We start from the raw sequence: 21,367 nt of genomic DNA, 5'->3' as shown, positions 1-21,367 counted from the left end.
GGGGGGATTTCTGGGGGATTTCTGGGGTTCTGTGGGGTTTTTTTGTGATTTATGAGGGATTTATGGGATTTTTTTAGGGATTTATGAGATTTTTGGGGGGTTTTATGGGGTTTTTCTGGGGTTTTCTGGGGTTTTAGGGGGGGGGGTTTTGGGGGATTTCTGGGGGATTTGTGGAGGTTTTTCTATGGGATTTTTGGGGGATTTCTGGGTTTTTTTGTGGATTTTTTTAGGGATTTTTGGGTTTTTTTTTAGGGATTTTGGGTTTTTTTTAGGGATTTTGGGGTTTTTTTAGGGATTTTTGGGTTTTTTTAGGGGGATTTATGGGACTTTTGGGGGAATTTCGGGGCGTTTTAGGGTCGGGGGGATCCCCCCCAAAGCGTAAACGCCCCGAAATTGGCAGCCCCCGTCCCGGAACAGGATCAGCAGCTGCTGCGCTGAGCTCTGCTCCATCTCCTAAAATGAGAAATCACATTTTTTGGGGTTTTTTGGGGGGTTTTTGGGGTTTTTTTTTGGTTTTTTTCAAGGGTTTTATGGGGTTTTTTGGGGATTTTATGGGGTTTTTTGGGGGATTTCTGGGGGATTTTGGGGGGGGTTTCTGGGGTCTTTCAAGGGATTTGTGAGGGTTTTGGGAAGTTTGCGGGGGTTTTTTAGGGATTTATGGGTTTTTTTGGGTTTTTTGGGGGGATTTATGGGGTTTTTTATAGGATTTTACGGGGATTTTTAGGGGATTTCTGGGGGATTTTGGGTGGGATTTCTGGGGGATTTCTGCGGTCCTGTGGGGGGTTTTTGGTGATTTATGAGGGATTTATGGGGTTTTTTTAGGGATTTATGGGATTGTTTTTGGGATTTTTTTGGGATTTTTAGGGATTTATGGGGTTTTTTTGGGGTTTTTTGGGGGGATTTATGGGATTTTATGGGGTTTTAGGGGAGTCTTAGGGGGATTTGTGGAGGTTTTTCTATGGGATTTCTGGGGGATTTATGGGGGTTTTGGGGGATTTGTGGGGTTTTTTTAGGGATTTTGGGGTTTTTTTTAGGGATTTTGGGGTTTTTTTAGGGGGTTTATGGGACTTTTGGGGGGAATTTCGGGGCGTTTTAGGGTCGGGGGGATCCCCCCCAAAGCGTAAACGCCCCAAAATTGGCAGCCCCCGTCCCGGAACAGGATCAGCAGCTGCTGCGCTGAGCTCTGCTCCATCTCCTGCAATGAGAAATCACATTTTTTGGGGTTTTTTTGGGGTTTTTTGGGGTTTTTGGGAGGTTTTTTGCAGGTTTTTGGGGTTTTTTTGGGGTTTTTATGGGATTTTTTAGAGGATTTCTGGGGGATTTTGGGGGGGTTTCTGGGGTCTTTCAAGGGATTTGTGAGGGTTTTGGGAAGTTTGTGGGTTTTTTTAGGGATTTTGGGGTTTTTTGGGGTTTTTTGGGGTTTTTTTGGGGTTTTTTTGGGGTTTTTTAAAGGATTTTACGGGGTTTTTTAGGGGATTTCTGGGGGATTTTGGGGGGGATTTTTGGGGTTCTGTGGGGTTTTTTTGGTGATTTATGAGGGATTTATGGGGTTTTTTTAGGGATTTATGGGATTATTTTTGGGATTTTTTGGGGATTTTTAGGGATTTATGGGTTTTTTTGGGTTTTTTTGGGGGATTTATGGGGTTTTGGGGGGGGGTTTGGGGGATTTCTGGGGGATTTGTGGAGGTTTTTCTATGGGATTTATGGGGGATTTATGGGGTTTTTTTAGGGATTTATGGGGTTTTTTCAGGAATTTTGGGGTTTTTTTAGGGATTTTTGGGGTTTTTTTAGGGATTTATGGGATTTTTGGTTTTTTTGGGGAGATTTATGGGTTTTTTTGGGGGAATTTGTGGGGGATTTATGGAGGAATTTGGGGTGATTTTTGGGGTCTCACCTGCAGCACTTTGTTCCTTTGGGGTCGCTATAAGGATTTAGGATCACTGCAGGAACTGGGGTTTTTTGGGTTTTTGTGGGTTTTTTTGGGTTCTTTGTGGGGATTTTGGGGTCCCTGTCTGGCTGTGGGTTCTGTGTGATTTTGGGGTGATTTTTGGGGTTTTTGGGGTCCCACCTGCAGCACCTTGGCCCTCAGGGGGATTTAGGATCCCTATGGGATTTAGGATCACTGTAAGAATTTGGGGTTTTTTGGGTTCTTTTGGGGTTTTTTGGGGTCCCTGTCTGGCTGTAGGCTCTGTGTCATTTTGGGGTGATTTTGGGGTGATTTGGGGTGATTTTTGGGGTTTTTGGGGTCTCACCTGCAGCACTTTGTTCCTTTGGGGTCGCTATAAGGATTTAGGATCGATGTAGGAATTTGGGGTTTTTTGGTTTCTTTGTGGGTTTTTTTGGGTTCTTTGTGGTGTTTTTGGGGTCCCTGTCTGGCTGTTGGTTTCTGTGTGATTTTGGGGTGATTTTTGGGGTTTTTGGGGTCCCACCTGCAGCACCTTGGCCCTCAGGGGGATTTAGGATCTCTATGGGATTTAAGATCGCTGTAGGAATTTGGGGTTTTTTTGGGTTCTTTTGGGGTTTTTTGGGGTCCCTGTCTGGCTGTGGGTTCTGTGTGATTTTTGGGGTGATTTTTGGGGTGATTTTTGGGGATTTTGGGGTCCCACCTGCAGCACCTTGGCCCTCAGGGGGATTTAGGATCTCTATGGGATTTAGGATCGCTGTGGAATTTGGGGTTTTTTGGGTTCTTTGTGAGGTTTTTTGGGTTCTTTGTGGGTTTTTTGGGGTCCCTGTCTGGCTGTGGGTTCTGGGTGATTTTTGGGGTGATTTTTGGGGTTTTTGGGGTCCCACCTGCAGCACTCTGGCCCTCAGGGGGATTTAGGATCGCTGTAGGAATTTGGGGTTTTTTGGGTTCTTTGTGGGTTTTTTGGGTTCTTTGCGGGTTTTTTGGGTTCTTTGTGGGGTTTTTGGGGTCCCTGTCTGGCTGTGGGTTCTGGGTGATTTTTGGGGTGATTTTTGGGGTTTTTGGGGTCCCACCTGCAGCACTCTGGCCCTCAGGTGGATTTAGGATCTCTATGGGATTTAGGATCGCTGTAGGAATTTGGGTTTTTTTGGGTTTTCTGTGGGTTTTTTTGGGTTCTTTGTGGTGTTTTTGAGGTCCCTGTCTGGCTGTGGGTTCTGTGTGATTTTGGGGTGATTTTTGGGGATTTTGGGGTCCCACCTGCAGCACCTTGGCCCTCAGGGGGATTTAGGATCCCTATGGGATTTAGGATCGCTGTAGGAATTTGGGATTTTTTGGGTTTTCTGAGGGTTTTTTTTGGTTCTTTGTGGGGTTTTTGGGGTCCCTGTCTGGCTGTGGGTTCTGGGTGATTTTTGGGGTGATTTTTGGGGATTTTGGGGTCCCACCTGCAGCACTTTGTACCTTTGGGGTCGCTATAAGGATTTAGGATCGATGTAGGAATTTGGGATTTTTTGGGTTCTTTGTGGGGTTTTTTGGGTTCTTTGTGGGTTTTTTAGGGTCCCTGTCTGGCTGTGGGTTCTGTGTGATTTTGGGGTGATTTTTGGGGTTTTTGGGGTCCCACCTGCAGCACCTTGGCCCTCAGGGGGATTTAAGATCTCTATGGGATTTAGGATCGCTGTAGAATTTGGGGTTTTTTGGGTTATTTGTGGGGATTTTGGGGTCCCTGTCTGGCTGTGGGTTCTGTGTGATTTTTGGGGTGATTTTTGGGGATTTTGGGGTCCCACCTGCAGCACCTTGGCCCTCAGGGGGGCGTTGGGGGTCCCGGCCAGCACGCAGTGCGCCAGCGCGTTCTGGATCAGCGGCCGGTTGGATCGAGCCGTGGGCTCCTTGTACAGCCTCGGACCTGCGGGTTTGGGGGAAATTCGGGAGATTTTGGGAAAATTGGGGGATTTGGGGAAAATTGGGGGGCTTTGGGGAAAAGTTTGGGGGAGATTTGGGGGATTTGAAGGGAAATTTGGGAGGTTTGAAGGGGAAATTGGGGGTTTTGAAGGGAAATTTGGGGGAGTTGAGGGAGGTTCAGGAGGAAATTTGGGGATTTTGGGGTGATTTTGGGGGATTTGGGAATTAATTTCGGGGATTTGGGAAGAAATTTGGGGATTTTGGGGCAAATTTGGGGGATTTGGGAAGAAATTTGGGGATTTTGGGGAGGTTCAGGAGGAAATTTGGGGATTTTGGGGTGAATTTGGGGGATTTGGGAAGAAATTTGGGGTTTTTTGGGAAAATTTGGGAGATTTGGGAAGAAATTTGGGTTTTTTTGGGAAAATTTGGGGGATTTGAGAAGAAATTTGGGGATTTTGGGGAGGTTGAGGAGGAAATTTGGGGATTTTGGGGAAAATTTGGGGGATTTGGGAAGAAATTTGGGGGTTTGGGGGAAAATTTGGGGGATTTGGGAAGAAATTTGGGGATTTTGGGGAGGTTGAGGAGGAAATTTGGGGATTTTGGGGCAAATTTGGGGGATTTGGGAAGAAATTTGGGGATTTTGGGGCAAATTTGGGGGATTTGGGAATTAATTTGGGGGTTTTGGGGCAAATTTGGGAGATTTGGGAAGAAATTTGGGGGTTTTGGGGAAAATTTGGGGGATTTGGGAAGAAATTTGGGGGTTTTGGGGAGGTTGAGGAGGAAATTTGGGGATTTTGGGGCAAATTTGGGGGATTTGGGAAGAAATTTGGGGGTTTTGGGGAGGTTGAGGAGGAAATTTGGGGATTTTGGGGAAAAATTGGTAATTTTGGGGGAAATTTGGGGGATTTGGGGTATTTTGGGTAATTTGGGGAGGGGTCTCACCCGTGTACTCCGGCCCCGGGGAGGGGGGGTTGGGGGGTTTGGGGTCTGAGGGAATTTCAGGATATTTTGGGATATTTTTGGGATATTTTGGTGTAATTTTGGGGTGATTTTGGGGGGTTTTGGGTAATTTGGGGAGGGGTCTCACCCGTGTACTCCGGCCCCGGGGAGGGGGGGTTGGGGGGTTTGGGGTCCCAGGGGATTTCAGGATATTTTGGGATATTTTTGGGATATTTTGGTGTATTTTTGGGCTATTTTGCTGTAATTTTGGGGTGATTTTGGGGTATTTTGGGTAATCTGGGGAGGGGTCTCACCCGTGTACTCCGGCCCCAGCGAGGGGGGGTTGGGGGGTTTGGGGTCCCAGGGAATTTCAGGATATTTTGGGATATTTTTGGGATATTTTGGTGTAATTTTGGGGTGATTTTGGGGGGTTTTGGGTAATTTGGGGAGGGGTCTCACCCGTGTACTCCGGCCCCGGCGAGGGGGGGTTGGGGGTTTTGGGGTCCCAGGGGATTTTAGGATATTTTGGGATATTTTTGGGCTATTTTGCTGTAATTTTGGGGTGATTTTGGGGGGTTTTGGGTAATTTGGGGAGGGGTCTCACCCGTGTACTCCGGCCCCGGCGAGGGGGGGTTGGGGGGGTTTGGGGTCCCAGGGAATTTCAGGATATTTTGGGATATTTTGGGATATTTTGCTGTAATTTTGGGGTGATTTTGGGGGGTTTTGGGTAATTTGGGGAGGGGTCTCACCCGTGTACTCCGGCCCCGGGGACGGGGGGTTGGGGTCGTGCTCCCACTCCCGGCCAGGGGGGGGCGCTCTGTTGGGGGACGCGGCCCGGCTGGGGGAGGGGAGACGGGGGTCAGAGACCCCTCCCCAAAATCCCAAAATTCCCCAAAATCCCCAAATTCCCCAAAATCCCAAAATTCCCCAAAATCCCAAATTTTCCCCCAAATTCCCACCCCAAATCCCAAAATCCCCTCCCAAGACCCCAAAATTTTCCACTAAAAGCCCCAAATTTCCCCCAAATTTCCCCCAAAACCCCCAAATTTACCCCAAAAAAACCCCAAAGCCCCCAAATTTCCCCCAAAAAAACCCCAAATTTTACCCTCAAAACCCCCAATTTCCCCCACAAAAACCCCAAATTTCCCCAAAAATCCCCCCCAAAAACCCCAAATTTCCCCAAAAACCCCAAAATTCCCCCAAATCCCCCCAAAAACCCCAAATCCCCAAAAATTCCCCCCAAAAACCCAAAAAATTCCCCCCAAAACCCCCAAATTTCCCCCCCCAAAAACCCCAAATTTTACCCTCAAAACCTCCAATTTCTCCCCCCAAAAACCCAAAATTTCCCCCAAAATCCCCCCCAAAAACCCCCAAAATTCCCCCAAATTTTCCCCAAAAACCCCAAATTTCCCTAAAAAACCCCAAATTTTCCCAAAATCCCCCAAATTTCCCCCAAAATTCCCCCCTCACCTGTGGCTGCGCCCCCCGCCCGGTTCGGCCACGCTGGACAGGGAGAGCGAACTCTGGGAATAGACCTTGGAGAGGCGCGAGCCTGGGGGGAAAAGGGGTGAGACCCCTCCCCAAATTCACCGAGACCCCTCCCCAAATTCACCCAGACCCCTCCCCTAATTCAGAGACCCCCAAAATCCCCCCAAAATCCCCCCAAAATCCCGAGACCCCTCCCCAAAATCCCCCCCGAACTCTGGGAATAGACCTTGGAGAGGCGCGAGCCTGGGGGGGGAAAGGGGTGAGACCCCTCCCCAAATTCACCGGGACCCCTCCCCAAATTCACCCAGACCCCTCCCCAAATTCACACAGACCCCTCCCCAAATTCACCCAGACCCCTCCCCAAATTCAGAGACCCCCAAAATCCCCCAAAATCCCCCCAAAATCCCGAGACCCCTCCCCAAAATCCCCCCCGAACTCTGGGAATAGACCTTGGAGAGGCGCGAGCCTGGGGGGGATCGGGGGTGAGACCCCTCCCCAAATTCACACAGACCCCTCCCCAAATTCACCGAGACCCCTCCCCAAATTCACTGAGACCCCTCCCCAAATTCACTGAGACCCCTCCCCAAATTCAGAGACCCCCAAAATCCCCCCAAAATCCCCCAAAATCCCCCAAAATCCCGAGACCCCTCCCCAAAATCCCCCCCGAACTCTGGGAATAGACCTTCGAGAGGCGCGAGCCTGGGGGGGAAAAGGGGTGAGACCCCTCCCCAAATTCACTGGGACCCCTCCCCAAATTCACCCAGACCCCTCCCCAAATTCACCCAGACCCCTCCCCAAATTCAGAGACCCCCAAAATCCCCCCAAAATCCCCCAAAATGCCCCAAAATCCCCCCCGAACTCTGCGAATAGACCTTGGAGAGGCGCGAGCCTGGGGGGGGAAAGGGGTGAGACCCCTCCCCAAATTCCCCGAGACCCCTCCCCAAATTCACCCAGACCCCTCCCCAAATTCACCCAGACCCCTCCCCAAATTCAGAGACCCCCAAAATCCCCCAAAATGCCCCAAAATCCCGAGACCCCTCCCCAAAATCCCCCCCAAACCCAAGGACAGAGCCCCGGGAGAGGCGCGAGCCTGGGGGGGAAAGGGGTGAGACCCCTCCCCAAATTCACTGAGACCCCTCCCCAAATTCACTGAGACCCCTCCCCAAATTCACCGAGACCCCTCCCCAAGTTCACTGAGACCCCTCCCCAAATTCAGAGACCCCCAAAATCCCCCAAAATCCCCCAAAAATCCCCCAAAATCCCCCCCGAACTCTGGGAATAGACCTTGGAGAGGCGCGAGCCTGGGGGGGAAAGGGGTGAGACCCCTCCCCAAATTCCCTGAGACCCCTCCCCAAATTCACTGAGACCCCTCCCCAAATTCCCTGAGACCCCTCCCCAAATTCCCCCAGACCCCTCCCCAAATTCAGAGACCCCCAAAATCCCCCCAAAATCCCCCCAAATCCCGAGACCCCTCCCCAAAATCCCCCCCGAACTCTGGGAATAGACCTTGGAGAGGCGCGAGCCTGGGGGGGAAAGGGGTGAGACCCCTCCCCAAATTCGCTGAGACCCCTCCCCAAATTCACCGAGACCCCTCCCCAAATTCACTGAGACCCCTCCCCAAATTCAGAGACCCCCAAAATCCCCCCAAAATCCCCCCAAAATCCCCCAAAATCCCGAGACCCCTCCCCAAAATCCCCCCCGAACTCCGCGAATAGACCTTGGAGAGGCGCGAGCCTGGGGGGGAAACAGGGGTGAGACCCCTCCCCAAATTCACCCAGACCCCTCCCCAAATTCACCGGGACCCCTCCCCAAATTCACTGAGACCCCTCCCCAAATTCAGAGACCCCCAAAATCCCCCCAAAATCCCCCAAAATCCCCCCAAAATCCCCCAAAATTCCCCCCGAACTCTGCGAATAGACCTTCGAGAGGCGCGAGCCTGGGGGGGAAAGGGGTGAGACCCCTCCCCAAATTAACCCAGACCCCTCCCCAAATTCACCCAGACCCCTCCCCAAATTCAGAGACCCCCAAAAACCCCCCAAAATCCCCCCAAAATCCCGAGACCCCTCCCCAAAATCTGCCCCGAACTCTGCGAATAGACCTTGGAGAGGCGCGAGCCTGGGGGGAAAAGGGGGTGAGACCCCTCCCCAAATTCACCGAGACCCCTCCCCAAATTCACCGAGACCCCTCCCCAAATTCAGAGACCCCCAAAATCCCCCAAAATCCCCCAAAATCCCGAGACCCCTCCCCAAAATCCCCCCCGAACTCTGCGAATAGACCTTGGAGAGGCGCGAGCCTGGGGGGGGGAAAGGGGTGAGACCCCTCCCCAAATTCACCGAGACCCCTCCCCAAATTCACCGAGACCCCTCCCCAAATTCAGAGACCCCCAAAATCCCCCCAAAATCCCCCAAAATCCCCCAAAATCCCGAGACCCCTCCCCAAAATCCCCCCCGAACTCCGCGAATAGACCTTGGAGAGGCGCGAGCCTGGGGGGGGAAAGGGGTGAGACCCCTCCCCAAATTCACCGAGACCCCGCCCCAAATTCACCGGGACCCCTCCCCAAATTCAGAGACCCCCACAATCCCCCCAAAATCCCCCAAAATCCCGAGACCCCTCCCCAAAATCCCCTCCAAATCCAAGGACAGAGCTCCGGGAGAGGCGCGAGCCTGGGGGGGAAAGGGGTGAGACCCCTCCCCAAATTCACCGGGACCCCTCCCCAAATTCACCCAGACCCCTCCCCAAATTCACCGGGACCCCTCCCCAAATTCAGAGACCCCCAAAATCCCCCCAAAATCCCCCCAAAATCCCCCAAAATCCCCCCTGAACTCTGGGAATAGACCTTCGAGAGGCGCGAGCCTGGGGGGGAAAGGGGCGAGACCCCTCCCCAAATTCCCTGAGACCCCTCCCCAAATTCACCGGGACCCCTCCCCAAATTCACTGAGACCCCTCCCCAAATTCAGAGACCCCCAAAATCCCCCAAAATCCCCCCAAAATCCCGAGACCCCTCCCCAAAATCCCCCCCGAACTCTGGGAATAGACCTTGGAGAGGCGCGAGCCTGGGGGGGGAAAGGGGTGAGACCCCTCCCCAAATTCACTCAGACCCCTCCCCAAATTCACCCAGACCCCTCCCCAAATTCAGAGACCCCCAAAATCCCCCCAAATCCCCCCAAAATCCCGAGACCCCTCCCCAAAATCCCCCCCGAACTCTGGGAATAGACCTTGGAGAGGCGCGAGCCTGGGGGGGAAAAGGGGTGAGACCCCTCCCCAAATTCACCGGGACCCCTCCCCAAATTCACCGAGACCCCTCCCCAAATTCACCGGGACCCCTCCCCAAATTCAGACACCCCCAAAATCCCCCCAAAATCCCCCAAAATCCCGAGACCCCTCCCCAAAATCCCTGAAGCCCCCAGCCCCATTTCTGGGTTCTCTATCCCTTCCCAAGCCCCCAGACCCATTTCAGGGGGTTCTCCTCCCCTTCCCAAGCCCCCAGCCCCATTTCAGGGACTCTTCCCAAAGCCCCCAGACCCATTTCAGGGCTGACCCCGAAGCCCCCAGACCCATTTCAGGGTTCTCTATCCCTTCCCCAAGCCCCCAGACCCATTTCAGGGACTCTCCCCCAAGCCCCCAGACCCATTTCAGGGCTGACCCCGAAGCCCCCAGCCCCATTTCACCCCCCCTTACCCAGACCCCAAAGCCCCCAGACCCATTTTTGGGCTGACCCCAAAGCCCCCAAACCCATTTCAGGGACTCTCCCCCAAGCCCCCAGACCCATTTCAGGGCTGACCCCGAAGCCCCCAGACCCATTTCAGGGGTGTCCCCAAAGCCCCCAGCCCCATTTCAGGGCTGACCCCGAAGCCCCCAGCCCCATTTCAGGGGTGACCCCGAAGCCCCCAGCCCCATTTCAGAGCTGACCCCGAGGCCCCCAGACCCATTTCACCCCCCTTACCCAGACCCCGAAGCCCCCAGACCCATTTCAGGGGTGACCCCGAAGCCCCCAGACCCATTTCTGGGTTCTCTATCCCTTCCCCAAGCCCCCAGACCCATTTTTGGGTTCTCCCAAAGCCCCCAGACCCATTTCAGTGCTGACCCCGAAGCCCCCAGACCCATTTCTGGGTTCTCTATCCCTTCCCCAAGCCCCCAGACCCATTTTGGAGATGCCCCCAAGCCCCCAGACCCAATTCAGCCCCCTTACCCAGACCCCAAAGCCCCCAGACCCATTTTAGGGACTCTCCCCAAGCCCCCAGACCCATTTCAGGGCTGACCCTGAAGCCCCCAGACCCATTTCTGGGTTCTCTATCCCTTCCCCAAGCCCCCAGACCCATTTCAGGGACTCTCCCCCAAGCCCCCAGACCCATTTCACCCCCCCTTACCCAGACCCCAAAGCCCCCAGCCCCATTTCAGTGCTGACCCCAAAGCCCCCAGACCCATTTCAGGGACTCTCCCCAAGCCCCCAGCCCCATTTCAGGGCTGACCCCGAAGCCCCCAGACCCATTTCAGCCCCCCGCTTATCCAGCAGCCCCTTGGGGCCCCTCCCCAAGCCCCCAGACCCATTTTCAGGGTACACCCAAGCCCCCAGACCCATTTTGGAGACACTCCCAATCCCCCAGCCCCATTTCAGGGCTGACCCCGAAGCCCCCAGACCCATTTCAGAGCTGACCCCGAAGCCCCCAGACCCATTTTTGGGGTACCCCGAAGCCCCCAGACCCATTTCAGGGGTACCCCCAAGCCCCCAGCCCCATTTCAGGGCTGACCCCGAAGCCCCCAGACCCATTTCAGGGGGTTCTCCTCCCCTTACCGAAGCCCCCAGACCCATTTCTGGGTTATCTATCCCTTCCCCAAGCCCCCAGCCCCATTTCAGGGCTGACCCCGAAGCCCCCAGACCCATTTCACCCCCCCTTACCAAGACCCCAAAGCCCCCAGCCCCATTTCAGGGGTGTCCCCGAAGCCCCCAGACCCATTTCTGGGTTATCTATCCCTTCCCAAAGCCCCCAGACCCGTTTCAGAGCTGCCCCCGAAGCCCCCAGCCCCATTTCAGAGCTGACCCCGAAGCCCCCAGCCCCATTTCCCCCCCCTTACCCAGCAGCCCCTTGGGGGGGCTCCTCCCCAGGGCGGAGTCGTCGCAGCAGCGGGGCCGGGGTCTCCCCGAGCCCCCTCCCCTAATTTGGGGGTCGCGGGGGGGGGGTCCCCGAGTGTTGCCCCCCCCCGATTTTGGGGCGGGGGTCCCGCGGGGGGGTCTCAGGACCTTCTCCAGCTCCTCCATCAGCTTCAGCTGCTGCCGCCGCTCGTACTCCAAGCGCGTGAACTCCCCCCGCCGAGACCCCTCCCCAAATTCCTTCTCCGGGCCGGGGGGCGGCTGGGGGGGCTCCGAGGGGGGGCTGGGGGGGGAAAAAGGGTCAGGACCCCTCCCCAAATTCTTCTTGAGGGGGTAATAATGGAGAGACCCCTCCCCAAATTATTCTTGAGGGGGGGAAAAAGGAGAGACCCCTCCCCAAATTCCTTCTCCGGGCCGGGGGGCGGCTGGGGGGGCTCCGAGGGGGGGCTGGGGGGGGAAAAAGGGTCAGGACCCCTCCCCAAATTCTTCTTGAGGGGGAAAAGGGGAAGACCCCTCCCCAAATTCTTCTTGAGGGGGGGAAAAAGGGGAAGACCCCTCCCCGAATTGTTCCCGAGGGGGGAAAAAGGGAAAGACCCCTCCCCAAATTATTCTTGAGGGGATAAAAGGGGAAGACCCCTCCCCAAATTCTTCTTGAGGGGGGAAAAAGGGTCAGGACCCCTCCCCAAATTCACCTTGAGGGGATAAAAGGGGAAGACCCCTCCCCAAATTCTCCTCCAGGGGGAAAAAGGGAAAGACCCCTCCCCAAATTCTCCTCCAGGGGGAAAAAGGGAAAGACCCCTCCCCAAATTCTCCTCCAGGGGGAAAAAGGGAAAGACCCCTCCCCAAATTATTCTTGAGAGGGGAAAAAGGGGAAGACCCCTCCCCAAATTTTTCTTGAGAGGGAAATAATGGAGAGACCCCTCCCCAAATTTTTCTTGAGAGGGAAATAATGGAGAGACCCCTCCCCAAATTTTTCTTGAGAGGGAAATAAGGGAGAGACCCCTCCCCAAATTATTCTTGAGGGGGGAAAAAAGGGGAAGACCCCTCCCCAAATTATTTTTGAGGGGGAAATAATGGAGAGACCCCTCCCAAAATTCTTCTTGAGGGGGGAAAAAAGGGGAAGACCCCTCCCCAAATTCACCTTGAGGGGGAAAATAAGGGAGAGACCCCTCCCCAAATTTTAGACCCCCTCCATTTTTTAGGACCCCTCCTCATTTTTCAGGACCCCTCCCCCATTTTTCGGACCCTCCCCCATTTCTGGGACCCCTCCCCCATTTCTAGGACCCCTCCCACTTTTGGGGACCCCTCCCCATTTTTGGACCCTCCCCATTTTTTGGACCCTCCCCCATTTCAGGGACCCCTCCCCATTTCTGGGACCCCTCCCCATTTTGGGGACCCCTCCCCATTTTCCGGGACCCCTCCCCATTTTTTGGACCCTCCCCCAATTTGGGGACCCCTCCCCAATTCCCGCTCACCGCTCCGGGGGCTGCTCCTGCCCCGCCCCCCACAGGCGGCGCTGCCGCAGTGGGGGAGGGGCGCGGCGGGGGGGGGAGGGGTCGGTGTCATCGAGCTGTGACAGGGACAGGGGGACATTGGGGACATTGGGGACACTGGGGACACCTCCTGTCCCTGTGCCACCATCCCAATGTCCCCCCAATCCCCCCAATGTCCCCAATGTCCCCAATGTCCCCAATGTCCCCAATGTCCCCAATGTCCCCAATGTCCCCCCAACGCCCCCAATGTCCCCAACCCCCCCAATGTCCCCAATGTCCCCAATGTCCCCAATCCCCCCAATGTCCCCAATGTCCCCAATGCCCCCAATGTCCCAATGTCCCCAATCCCCCCAATGTCCCCAATGTCCCCAATGTCCCCCCAATGTCCCCAATGTCCCCAATGTCCCCAACACCCCCAATGTCCCCAATGTCCCCAATGTCCCCAATGTCCCCAATCCCCCCAATGTCCCCAATGTCCCCAATGTCCCAATGTCCCCAATGTCCCCAATGTCCCCCCAATGTCCCCAATGTCCCCCCAATGTCCCCAATGTCCCCAATGTCCCCCCAATGTCCCCAATGTCCCCCCAATGTCCCCAATGCCCCCAATGTCCCCCCAATGTCCCCAATGTCCCCAATGTCCCCCCAATGTCCCCAATGCCCCCAGTGTCCCCAATGTCCCCAATGTCCCCAATGTCCCCAATGTCCCCAGTGTCCCCAATGTCCCCAATGTCCCCCCAATGTCCTCAATCCCCCAATGTCCCCCCAATGTCCCCCCAATGTCCCCCCAATGTCCCCCCAATGTCCCCAATCCCCCCAATGTCCCCAATGTCCCCAGTGTCCCCAATGTCCCCAATGTCCCCAATGTCCCCAATGTCCCCAATGTCCCCAATGTCCCCCCAATGTCCCCAATGTCCCCAATCCCCCCAATGTCCCCAATGTCCCCAGTGTCCCCAATGTCCCCAATCCCCCCAATGTCCCCAATGTCCCCCAATGTCCCCAATCCCCCCAATGTCCCCAATGTCCCCCAATGTCCCCAATGTCCCCAATGTCCCCAATCCCCCCAATGTCCCCAATGTCCCCAATGTCCCCAATGTCCCCAATGTCCCCAATGTCCCCCAATGTCCCCAATGTCCCCAATGTCCCCAATGTCCCCAATCCCCCCAATGTCCTCAATGTCCCCCCATGTCCCCAATGTCCCCCCAATCCCCCCAATGTCCCCTCAGTGTCCCCAATGTCCCCAATGTCCCCCCAATGTCCCCAATGTCCCCAATGTCCCCAATGTCCCCAATGTCCCCCCAATGTCCCCAATGTCCCCAATGTCCTCAATGACCCCAATGTCCCCAATGTCCCCCCAATGTCCCCAATGTCCCCCCAATGTCCCCAATGTCCCCAATGTCCCCAATGTCCCCAACGTCCCCAATGTCCCCAATGTCCCCAATGTCCCCAATGTCCCCCCAATGTCCCCAATGTCCCCAATGTCCCCAATGTCCCCAATGTCCCCAATGTCCCCAATGTCCCCAATGTCCCCAACCCCCCCAATATCCCCAATGTCCCCAATGTCCCCAATGTCCCCCCAATGTCCCCAATCCCCCCAATGTCCCCCCAATGTCCCCAATCCCCCCAATGTCCCCAATGTCCCCAATGTCCCCAATCCCCCCAATGTCCCCAATGTCCCCAATGTCCCCAATGTCCCCAGTGTCCCCAATGTCCCCAATGTCCCCAATGTCCCCAATGTCCCCAATCCCCCCAATGTCCCCAATGTCCCCAATGTCCCCAATGTCCCCAATGTCCCCCCAATGTCCCCAATGTCCCCAATGTCCCCAATGTCCCCCCAATGTCCCCAATGTCCCCAATGTCCCCAGTGTCCCCAATGTCCCCAATGTCCCCAATGTCCCCAATGTCCCCCCAATGTCCCCAATGTCCCCAATGTCCCCAATGTCCCCAATGTCCCCAATGTCCCCCCAATGTCCCCAATGTCCCCAATCCCCCCAATGTCCCCAATGTCCCCCCAATCCCCCCAATGTCCCCAATGTCCCCAATGTCCCCAATGTCCCCAATGTCCCCCCAATGTCCCCAATGTCCCCCCAATGTCCCCAATCCCCCCAATGTCCCCCCAATGTCCCCAATGTCCCCCCAATGTCCCCAATGTCCCCATTAATGTCCCCAATGTCCCCAATCCCCCCAATGTCCCCAATCCCCCCAATGTCCCCAATGTCCCCAATCCCCCCAATGTCCCCAATGTCCCCAATCCCCCCAATGTCCCCCAATGTCCCCAGTGTCCCCAATGTCCCCAATCCCCCCAATGTCCCCAATGTCCCCAATCCCCCCAATGTCCCCAATGTCCCCAATGTCCCCAATCCCCCCAATGTCCCCAAATCCCCCCAATGTCCCCAATGTCCCCAATAGTCCCCAATGTCCCCAATGTCCCCAATGTCCCCAATGTCCCCGCCATACCTGACAGAAGAACCCCACACTGGGTCGGGCTCCCCCATTTCCCCCTTCACTTGGGGACCCCTCCAGCGAATCCCCTTCTCCTTCCTCCTCCTCCTCCTCCTCCTCCTCCTCCTCCTCCTCCTCCTCGGGGTGCCCGCTCCGTGTGCCACCCGTGCCACCCGTGCCACCCTCGCCGGGGGACAGGGACGCGTCGCTGGTGCCATCGCCGCAGGCGCGGGCGCGCAGCCCCCCCCGGCCGGGCACAGGCGGCGACTCGGGGGGCGGCGGGGGGTCCTGTGGGGAGGGGACACGGGGTGGCACTGAGTGGCACTGGGGTGGCACCGTGGTGGTGCTGAATGGCGCCAGAGTGGCACCATGGTGGCACTGAATGTCACCAGAGTGGCACCATGGTGGCACTGAATGTCACCAGAGTGGCACCATGGTGGCACTGAATGTCACTGGAATGTCACCAGAGTGGCACCAGAGTGGCACTGAATGGCACCAGAGTGACACTAAATGACATTGGAGTGGCACCAGAGTGGCACCATGGTGGCACTCAATGGCACCAGAGTGGCACTGAATGGCATTAAAGTGGCACCATGGTGGCACTGAATGGCACTGAAGTGGCACCATGGTGGCACTCAATGGCACCAAAGTGGCACCATAGTGGCACTGAATGGCACTGCAGTGGCACCATGGTGGTGCTGAATGGCACTGAAGTGGCACCATGGTGGCACTGAATGGCACCAGAGTGGCACTGAATGACATTGGAGTGGCACTCAATGGCATCATGGTGGCACTGAATGTCACCAGAGTGGCACCATGGTGGCACTGAATGGTCCTGGAGTGGCACGATGGTGGCACTGAATGGCATTGCAATGGCATCATGGTGGCACTCAATGGCACTGGGGTGGCACCGTGGTGGCACTCAATAGCACCAAAGTGGCACCATGGTGGCGCTAAATGGCACCACAGTGGCACCAGAGTGGCACTGAATGGCACCAATGTGGCACCAGAGTGGCACCAATGTGGCACTGAATGGCACCAGAGTGGCACTAAATGGCACCATGCTGGCACTGAATGGCATTGGAGTGGCACCATTGTGGCGGTAAATGGTACCACAGTGGCACCAGAGTGGCACTGAATGGCACCAGAGTGGCACTGAATGGCACCAGAGTGGCACCATGGTGGCATTGAATGGTACTAGAATGGCATCATGCTGGCACTCAATGGCACTGGGGTGGCACTGAATGACATTGGAGTGGCACCAGAGTGACACTGAATGTCACCAGAGTGGCACCAGAGTGGCACCAATGTGGCACTGAATGGCACCAGAGTGGCACTGAATGGCACTGAAGTGGCACCATGGTGGCACTGAATGGCACCAGAGTGACACTGAATGACATTGGAGTGGCACCAGAGTGGCACCATGGTGGCACTGAATGGCACTGAAGTGGCACCATTGTGGCGCTAAATGGCACCACAGTGGCACCAGAGTGGCACTAAATGGCACTGAAGTGGCACCATGGTGGCACTGAATGTCACCAGAGTGGCACCATGGTGGCGCTAAATGGCACCACAGTGGCACCAGAGTGGCACTGAATGGCACTGGAGTGGCACCATGGTGGCACTGAATGGCACCAGAGTGGCACTGAATGGCAACGGAGTGGCACTCAATGGCTCCAGAGTGGCACTCAATGGCACTGAAGTGGCACCAGAGTGGCACCAATGTGGCACTGAATGGCACTGGAATGGCACCATTGTGGCGCTAAATGGCACCACAGTGGCACCGTGGTGGCACTGAATGGTACCAGAATGGCACCAGAGTGGCACTCAATGGCACCAGAGTGGCACCATGGTGGCACTCAATGGCATTGGAGTGGCACCAGAGTGGCACCAGAGTGGCACTGAATGGCACCAGAATGGCACCAGAGTGGCACTGAATGGCACCATGGTGGCACTCAATGGCACTGGAGTGGCACTGAATGGCACCACAGTGGCACCTGACCCAGATGTGACCCGAATCACCCCAAATCTGACCCGAATTTCCCCAAATTTGCCCAAATCTGACCCAAATCACCCCAAATCTGACCCAAATCACCCCAAATCTGACCCAAATCACCCCAAATCTGACCCAAATTTCCCTAAATTTCCCCAAATCTGACCCAAATTTTCCCAAATCCTCCCAAAATTCACCCAAATCTCACCTCCTCCTCCTCCTACTCGTGCTCCTCCTGCCCGTCAGCGAAGCGCAGTGAGCTGCGGGTCTGCATCTGACCCGAATCTGACCCGAATTTCCCCAAATCTGACCCAAATTTCCCTAAATTTCCCCAAATCTGACCCAAATTTCCCCAAATTTTCCAAATTTCCCCAAATCTCACCTCCTCCTCCTGCTGCTGCTGCTCCTCCTGCCCGTCGGCGAAGCGCAGTGAGCTGCGGGTCTGCATCTGACCCGAATCGCCCCAAATCTGACCCAAATCTGACCCGAATTTCCCCAAATCTGACCCGAATTTCCCCAAATCTGACCCAAATCACCCCAAATTTCCCCAAATCTCACCTCCTCCTCCTGCTGCTGCTGCTCCCCCTGCCCATCGGTGAAGCGCAGCGAGCTGCGGGTCTGCATCTGACCCAAATCTGACCCAAATCACCCCAAATCTGACCCGAATTTCCCCAAATCTGACCCAAATTTCCCCAAATCACCCCAAATTCCCCCAAATCTCACCTCCTCGTGCTCCTGCTGCTGCTGCTCCTCCTGGCCGTCGGCGAAGCGCAGCGAGCTGCGGGTCTGCATCTGACCCAAATCTGACCCAAATCACCCCAAATCTGACCCAAATTTCCCCGAATTTCCCCAAATTTCCCCAAATTTGACCGGAATTTCCCCAAATCTGACCCAAATCACCCCAAATCTCACCTCCACCTCCTCATGCTCCTCCTGGCCGTCGGCGAAGCGCAGCGAGCTGCGGGTCTGCATCTGACCCAAATCTGACCCGAATCACCCCAAATCTGACCCGAATTTCCCCAAATCTGACCCGAATTTCCCCAAATTTCCCCAAATTTGACCCAAATCTCACCTCCTCGTGCTCCTCCTGCTGCTGCTGCTCCTCCTGCCCATCAGCGAAGCGCAGCGAGCTGCGGGTCTGCATCTGACCCGAATCTGACCAAAATCTCCCCAAATCTGACCCGAATTTCCCCAAATCACCCCAAATCTGACCCCAATTTCCCCAAATTTCCCCAAATCTGACCTGAATCACCCCAAATCTCACCTCCTCCTGCTGCTGCTGCTGCTGCTCCTCCTGGCCGTCGGCGAAGCGCAGCGAGCTGCGGGTCTGCATCTGACCCAAATCTGACCCGAATTTCCCCAAATCTGACCCAAATCACCCCAAATTTCCCCAAATTTGACCCAAATCACCCCAAATCTCACCTCCACCTCCTGCTGCTCCTCCTGGCCGTCGGCGAAGCGCAGCGAGCTGCGGGTCTGCATCTGACCCGAATCACCCCAAATCTAACCCGAATTTCCCCAAATCTGACCCGAATCGCCCCAAATCTGACCCAAATCACCCCAAAATCCCCCAAATCTCACCTCCTCCTCCTCCTCGTGCTCCTCCCGTCCATCAGCGAAGCGCAGCGAGCTGTGGGTCTGCATCTGACCCAAATCTGACCCAAATCTGACCTGAATTTCCCCAAATCTGACCCGAATTTCCCCAAATTTTCCCAAATCTCACCTCCTCCTCCTGGTGCTGCTGCTCCTCCTGCCTGTCGGCGAAGCGCAGCGAGCTGCGGGTCTGCATCTGACCCGAATCTGACCCGAATCACCCCAAATCTGACCCAAATTTCCCCAAATTCCCCCAAATCTGACCTGAATTTCCCCAAATCTGACCCGAATTTCCCCAAATCTGAACTGAATCACCTCAAAATTCCCCCAAATCTCACCTCCTCCTCCTCCTGGTGCTGCTCCTCCTGCCCATCAGCAAAGCCCAGTGAGCTGCGGGTCTGCATCTGACCCAAATCTGACCCGAATTTCCCCGAATTTCCCCAAATCCTCCTGAAATTTCCCCAAATCTGACCCGAATCACCCCAAATCTGACCCGAATTCCCCCAAATCTCACCTCTTCCTCCTCCTGCTGCTGCTGCTCCTCCTGCCCGTCGGCGAAGCGCAGCGAGCTGCGGGTCTGCATCTGACCCGAATCACCCCAAATCTGACCCAAATCACCCCAAATCTGACCCTAATTTTCCCAAATTTCCCCAAATTTGACCGGAATTTCCCCAAATCTGACCCGAATCACCCCAAATCTGACCCGAATTTCCCCAAATTTCCCCAAATCTGACCCAAATTTCCCCAAATTTGACCAGAATCACCCCAAATCTCACCTCCACCTCCTCGTGCTCCTCCTGGCCGTCGGCGAAGCGCAGCGAGCTGCGGGTCTGCATCTGACCCAAATCGCCCCAAATCTGACCCGAATTTCCCCAAATTTCCCCAAATCTGACCCGAATTTCCCCAAATATGACCCGAATTTCCCCAAAATCCCCCAAATCTCACCTCCTCCTCCTGCTGCTGCTGCTCCTCCTGTCCATCAGCGAAGCGCAGCGAGCTGCGGGTCTGCATCTGACCCGAATCTGACCCGAATCACCCCAAATCTGACCCGAATCACCCCAAATTTCCCCAAATCTGACCCGAATCACCCCAAAATCCCCCAAATCTCACCTCCTCGTGCTCCTCCTGCCCGTCGGCGAAGCGCAGCGAGCTGCGGGTCTGCACGGGCACCTGGCTGGGCGAGAAGCGCCGCAGGTGGGGCAGCGTGTCCACGTCGTGGGGAGGGGTCAGCACCCGCGTCAGGGGCGGCAGCCGCAGCTCGGCGGGCCGGGGTCTCCTGGGGCTGCGGGGAGGGGGCTTCCGAGACCCCCCTGTCGCGACAGAACCCGTGCTTCCTCCTCCTCCTCCTCCTCCTCCTCCCGTCGCATTTCCTGCGTTGTTGCCGCTGCTGCTTCCTCCTCCTCCTCTCCTGGCGGGCGCTGGCGATCCCGGGGTGTTTTTTGGGGTCGCCGAGGGGGTTTTGGTGGATTTGGGGAGGGGGATCACCCAAGCTTGGGGGGCTCCGTGGGGTCTCTGCTCCAGCAGCAGCCGCTCCTGCTGCTGCGTCAAGCGTTGCATGTCCAGCTGCAACGAGCTCAGCGCCGCGCTCAGCCTGGCCACCGCCGCTTCGTATTGCCCCGGAGGGGCTGGAGGTGGTTTTTGGGGAGCCCCCAGACTCAATTCCTCCTCGGGAAGGGCGGGGGGAGACCCCTCCTCGTCGTGGCGGAGGCGCTGCAAAGCGTTCTGGCCCAAGCGCTGGCGGTGCTTGGCGAAAATGGCCTCGATGCGTTTCTTCTGCGCCTCGATGGCGCGGCGCTTCTCCTCCAGACGCGCTCCCAGCTGCGACATCTCGGCGCTGAGACCCCCCCCCGATTCCGGGGGACCCCCGGGAGTGGTGGGGACCCCCCCCAAATTGACGCCGAGACCCCCGGGGGGATTCGTTGGGGCGGCGCCGGTGGCTTCTTCCAGTTTCTTCTTGCGCTCGGCGAAGCTGGTCATGGGGCGGGATGGATTTTGGGGAGGGTTTTGGGGGGTCCCAAGAGGATTTGGAGGGGTCCCAAGAAGATTTTGGGGGGTGGAGGAAAAGTTTGGAGGGGTCCCAAGAAGATTTTGGGGGTTTTGAGGAGGGGGAGGCTCCGGGGAGTGGAGGAAAAAGGCGTCGGGGGCTCCGTCGGGGAGGAGGCGCTCGGAGCTGTGGATGATCTGCAGAGCCTCCTCGATGCTGGGGGGCTCGGGGGGCTCGGGGACACCGTTGGGGACAGCTGGGGGGGTGGCAGGGGTGGCACTGGGCGGGTGGCAGTGGCGGGGGCGGGGGGCGAGGCTGTCGGAGCTGGCGGAGCGGGCGAGGGTCCCGGCCGGGACCCCCACGGGGTTACCCATGACGATGTCCACGTCGCTGTCCAGCCCGAAGGGGATGCTGAAGGACACGGCCTGGGACAGGGGGTGGCTGAGGGGGGGAAAAAGGGGGTGAGAACTCAAAAATGTCCCCAAATTGTCCCCAAAGTGTCCCCAAAGTGTCCCCAAATCATCCGGTTAAAATTTAAAATCTGCACGCA

At 56.1% G+C, this 21,367-nt stretch overlaps 1 protein-coding gene across 6 annotated transcripts in view; it reads right to left on the bottom strand.

Annotated features, from left to right (window-relative positions):
- Nucleotides 1-303: 303 nt before the first annotated feature.
- CAMSAP3 (calmodulin regulated spectrin associated protein family member 3) overlaps nucleotides 304-21,367 on the bottom strand; it is a 52,933-nt gene continuing 31,869 nt past the window's right edge. For 2 of the 6 annotated variants that reach the window (XM_072920020.1, XM_072920025.1), the window contains 9 exons: nucleotides 19,998-21,258; nucleotides 18,313-18,384; nucleotides 15,263-15,535; nucleotides 12,791-12,885; nucleotides 11,300-11,598; nucleotides 6,209-6,290; nucleotides 5,488-5,576; nucleotides 3,685-3,803; nucleotides 1,003-1,195 (listed from right to left, as the gene is read on the bottom strand). In XM_072920020.1, the coding sequence (XP_072776121.1) occupies nucleotides 1,031-1,195; nucleotides 3,685-3,803; nucleotides 5,488-5,576; nucleotides 6,209-6,290; nucleotides 11,300-11,598; nucleotides 12,791-12,885; nucleotides 15,263-15,535; nucleotides 18,313-18,384; nucleotides 19,998-21,258 (2,455 nt within the window). In that variant the 3' untranslated portion in view covers nucleotides 1,003-1,030. Of the gene's footprint in view, nucleotides 454-1,002; nucleotides 1,196-3,684; nucleotides 3,804-5,487; nucleotides 5,577-6,208; nucleotides 6,291-11,299; nucleotides 11,599-12,790; nucleotides 12,886-15,262; nucleotides 15,536-17,963; nucleotides 17,984-18,152; nucleotides 18,213-18,312; nucleotides 18,385-19,943; nucleotides 21,259-21,367 lie in introns of those variants that run through there. The other 4 variants (XM_072920021.1, XM_072920024.1, XM_072920022.1 and 1 more) reach the window with 4 other exon arrangements.

Source organism: Taeniopygia guttata, chromosome 30 (assembly GCF_048771995.1).
Source record: "Taeniopygia guttata chromosome 30, bTaeGut7.mat, whole genome shotgun sequence".
Classification (NCBI taxonomy): Eukaryota; Metazoa; Chordata; class Aves; order Passeriformes; family Estrildidae; genus Taeniopygia; species Taeniopygia guttata.
This window is presented reverse-complemented; position numbering and strand designations above follow the sequence as displayed.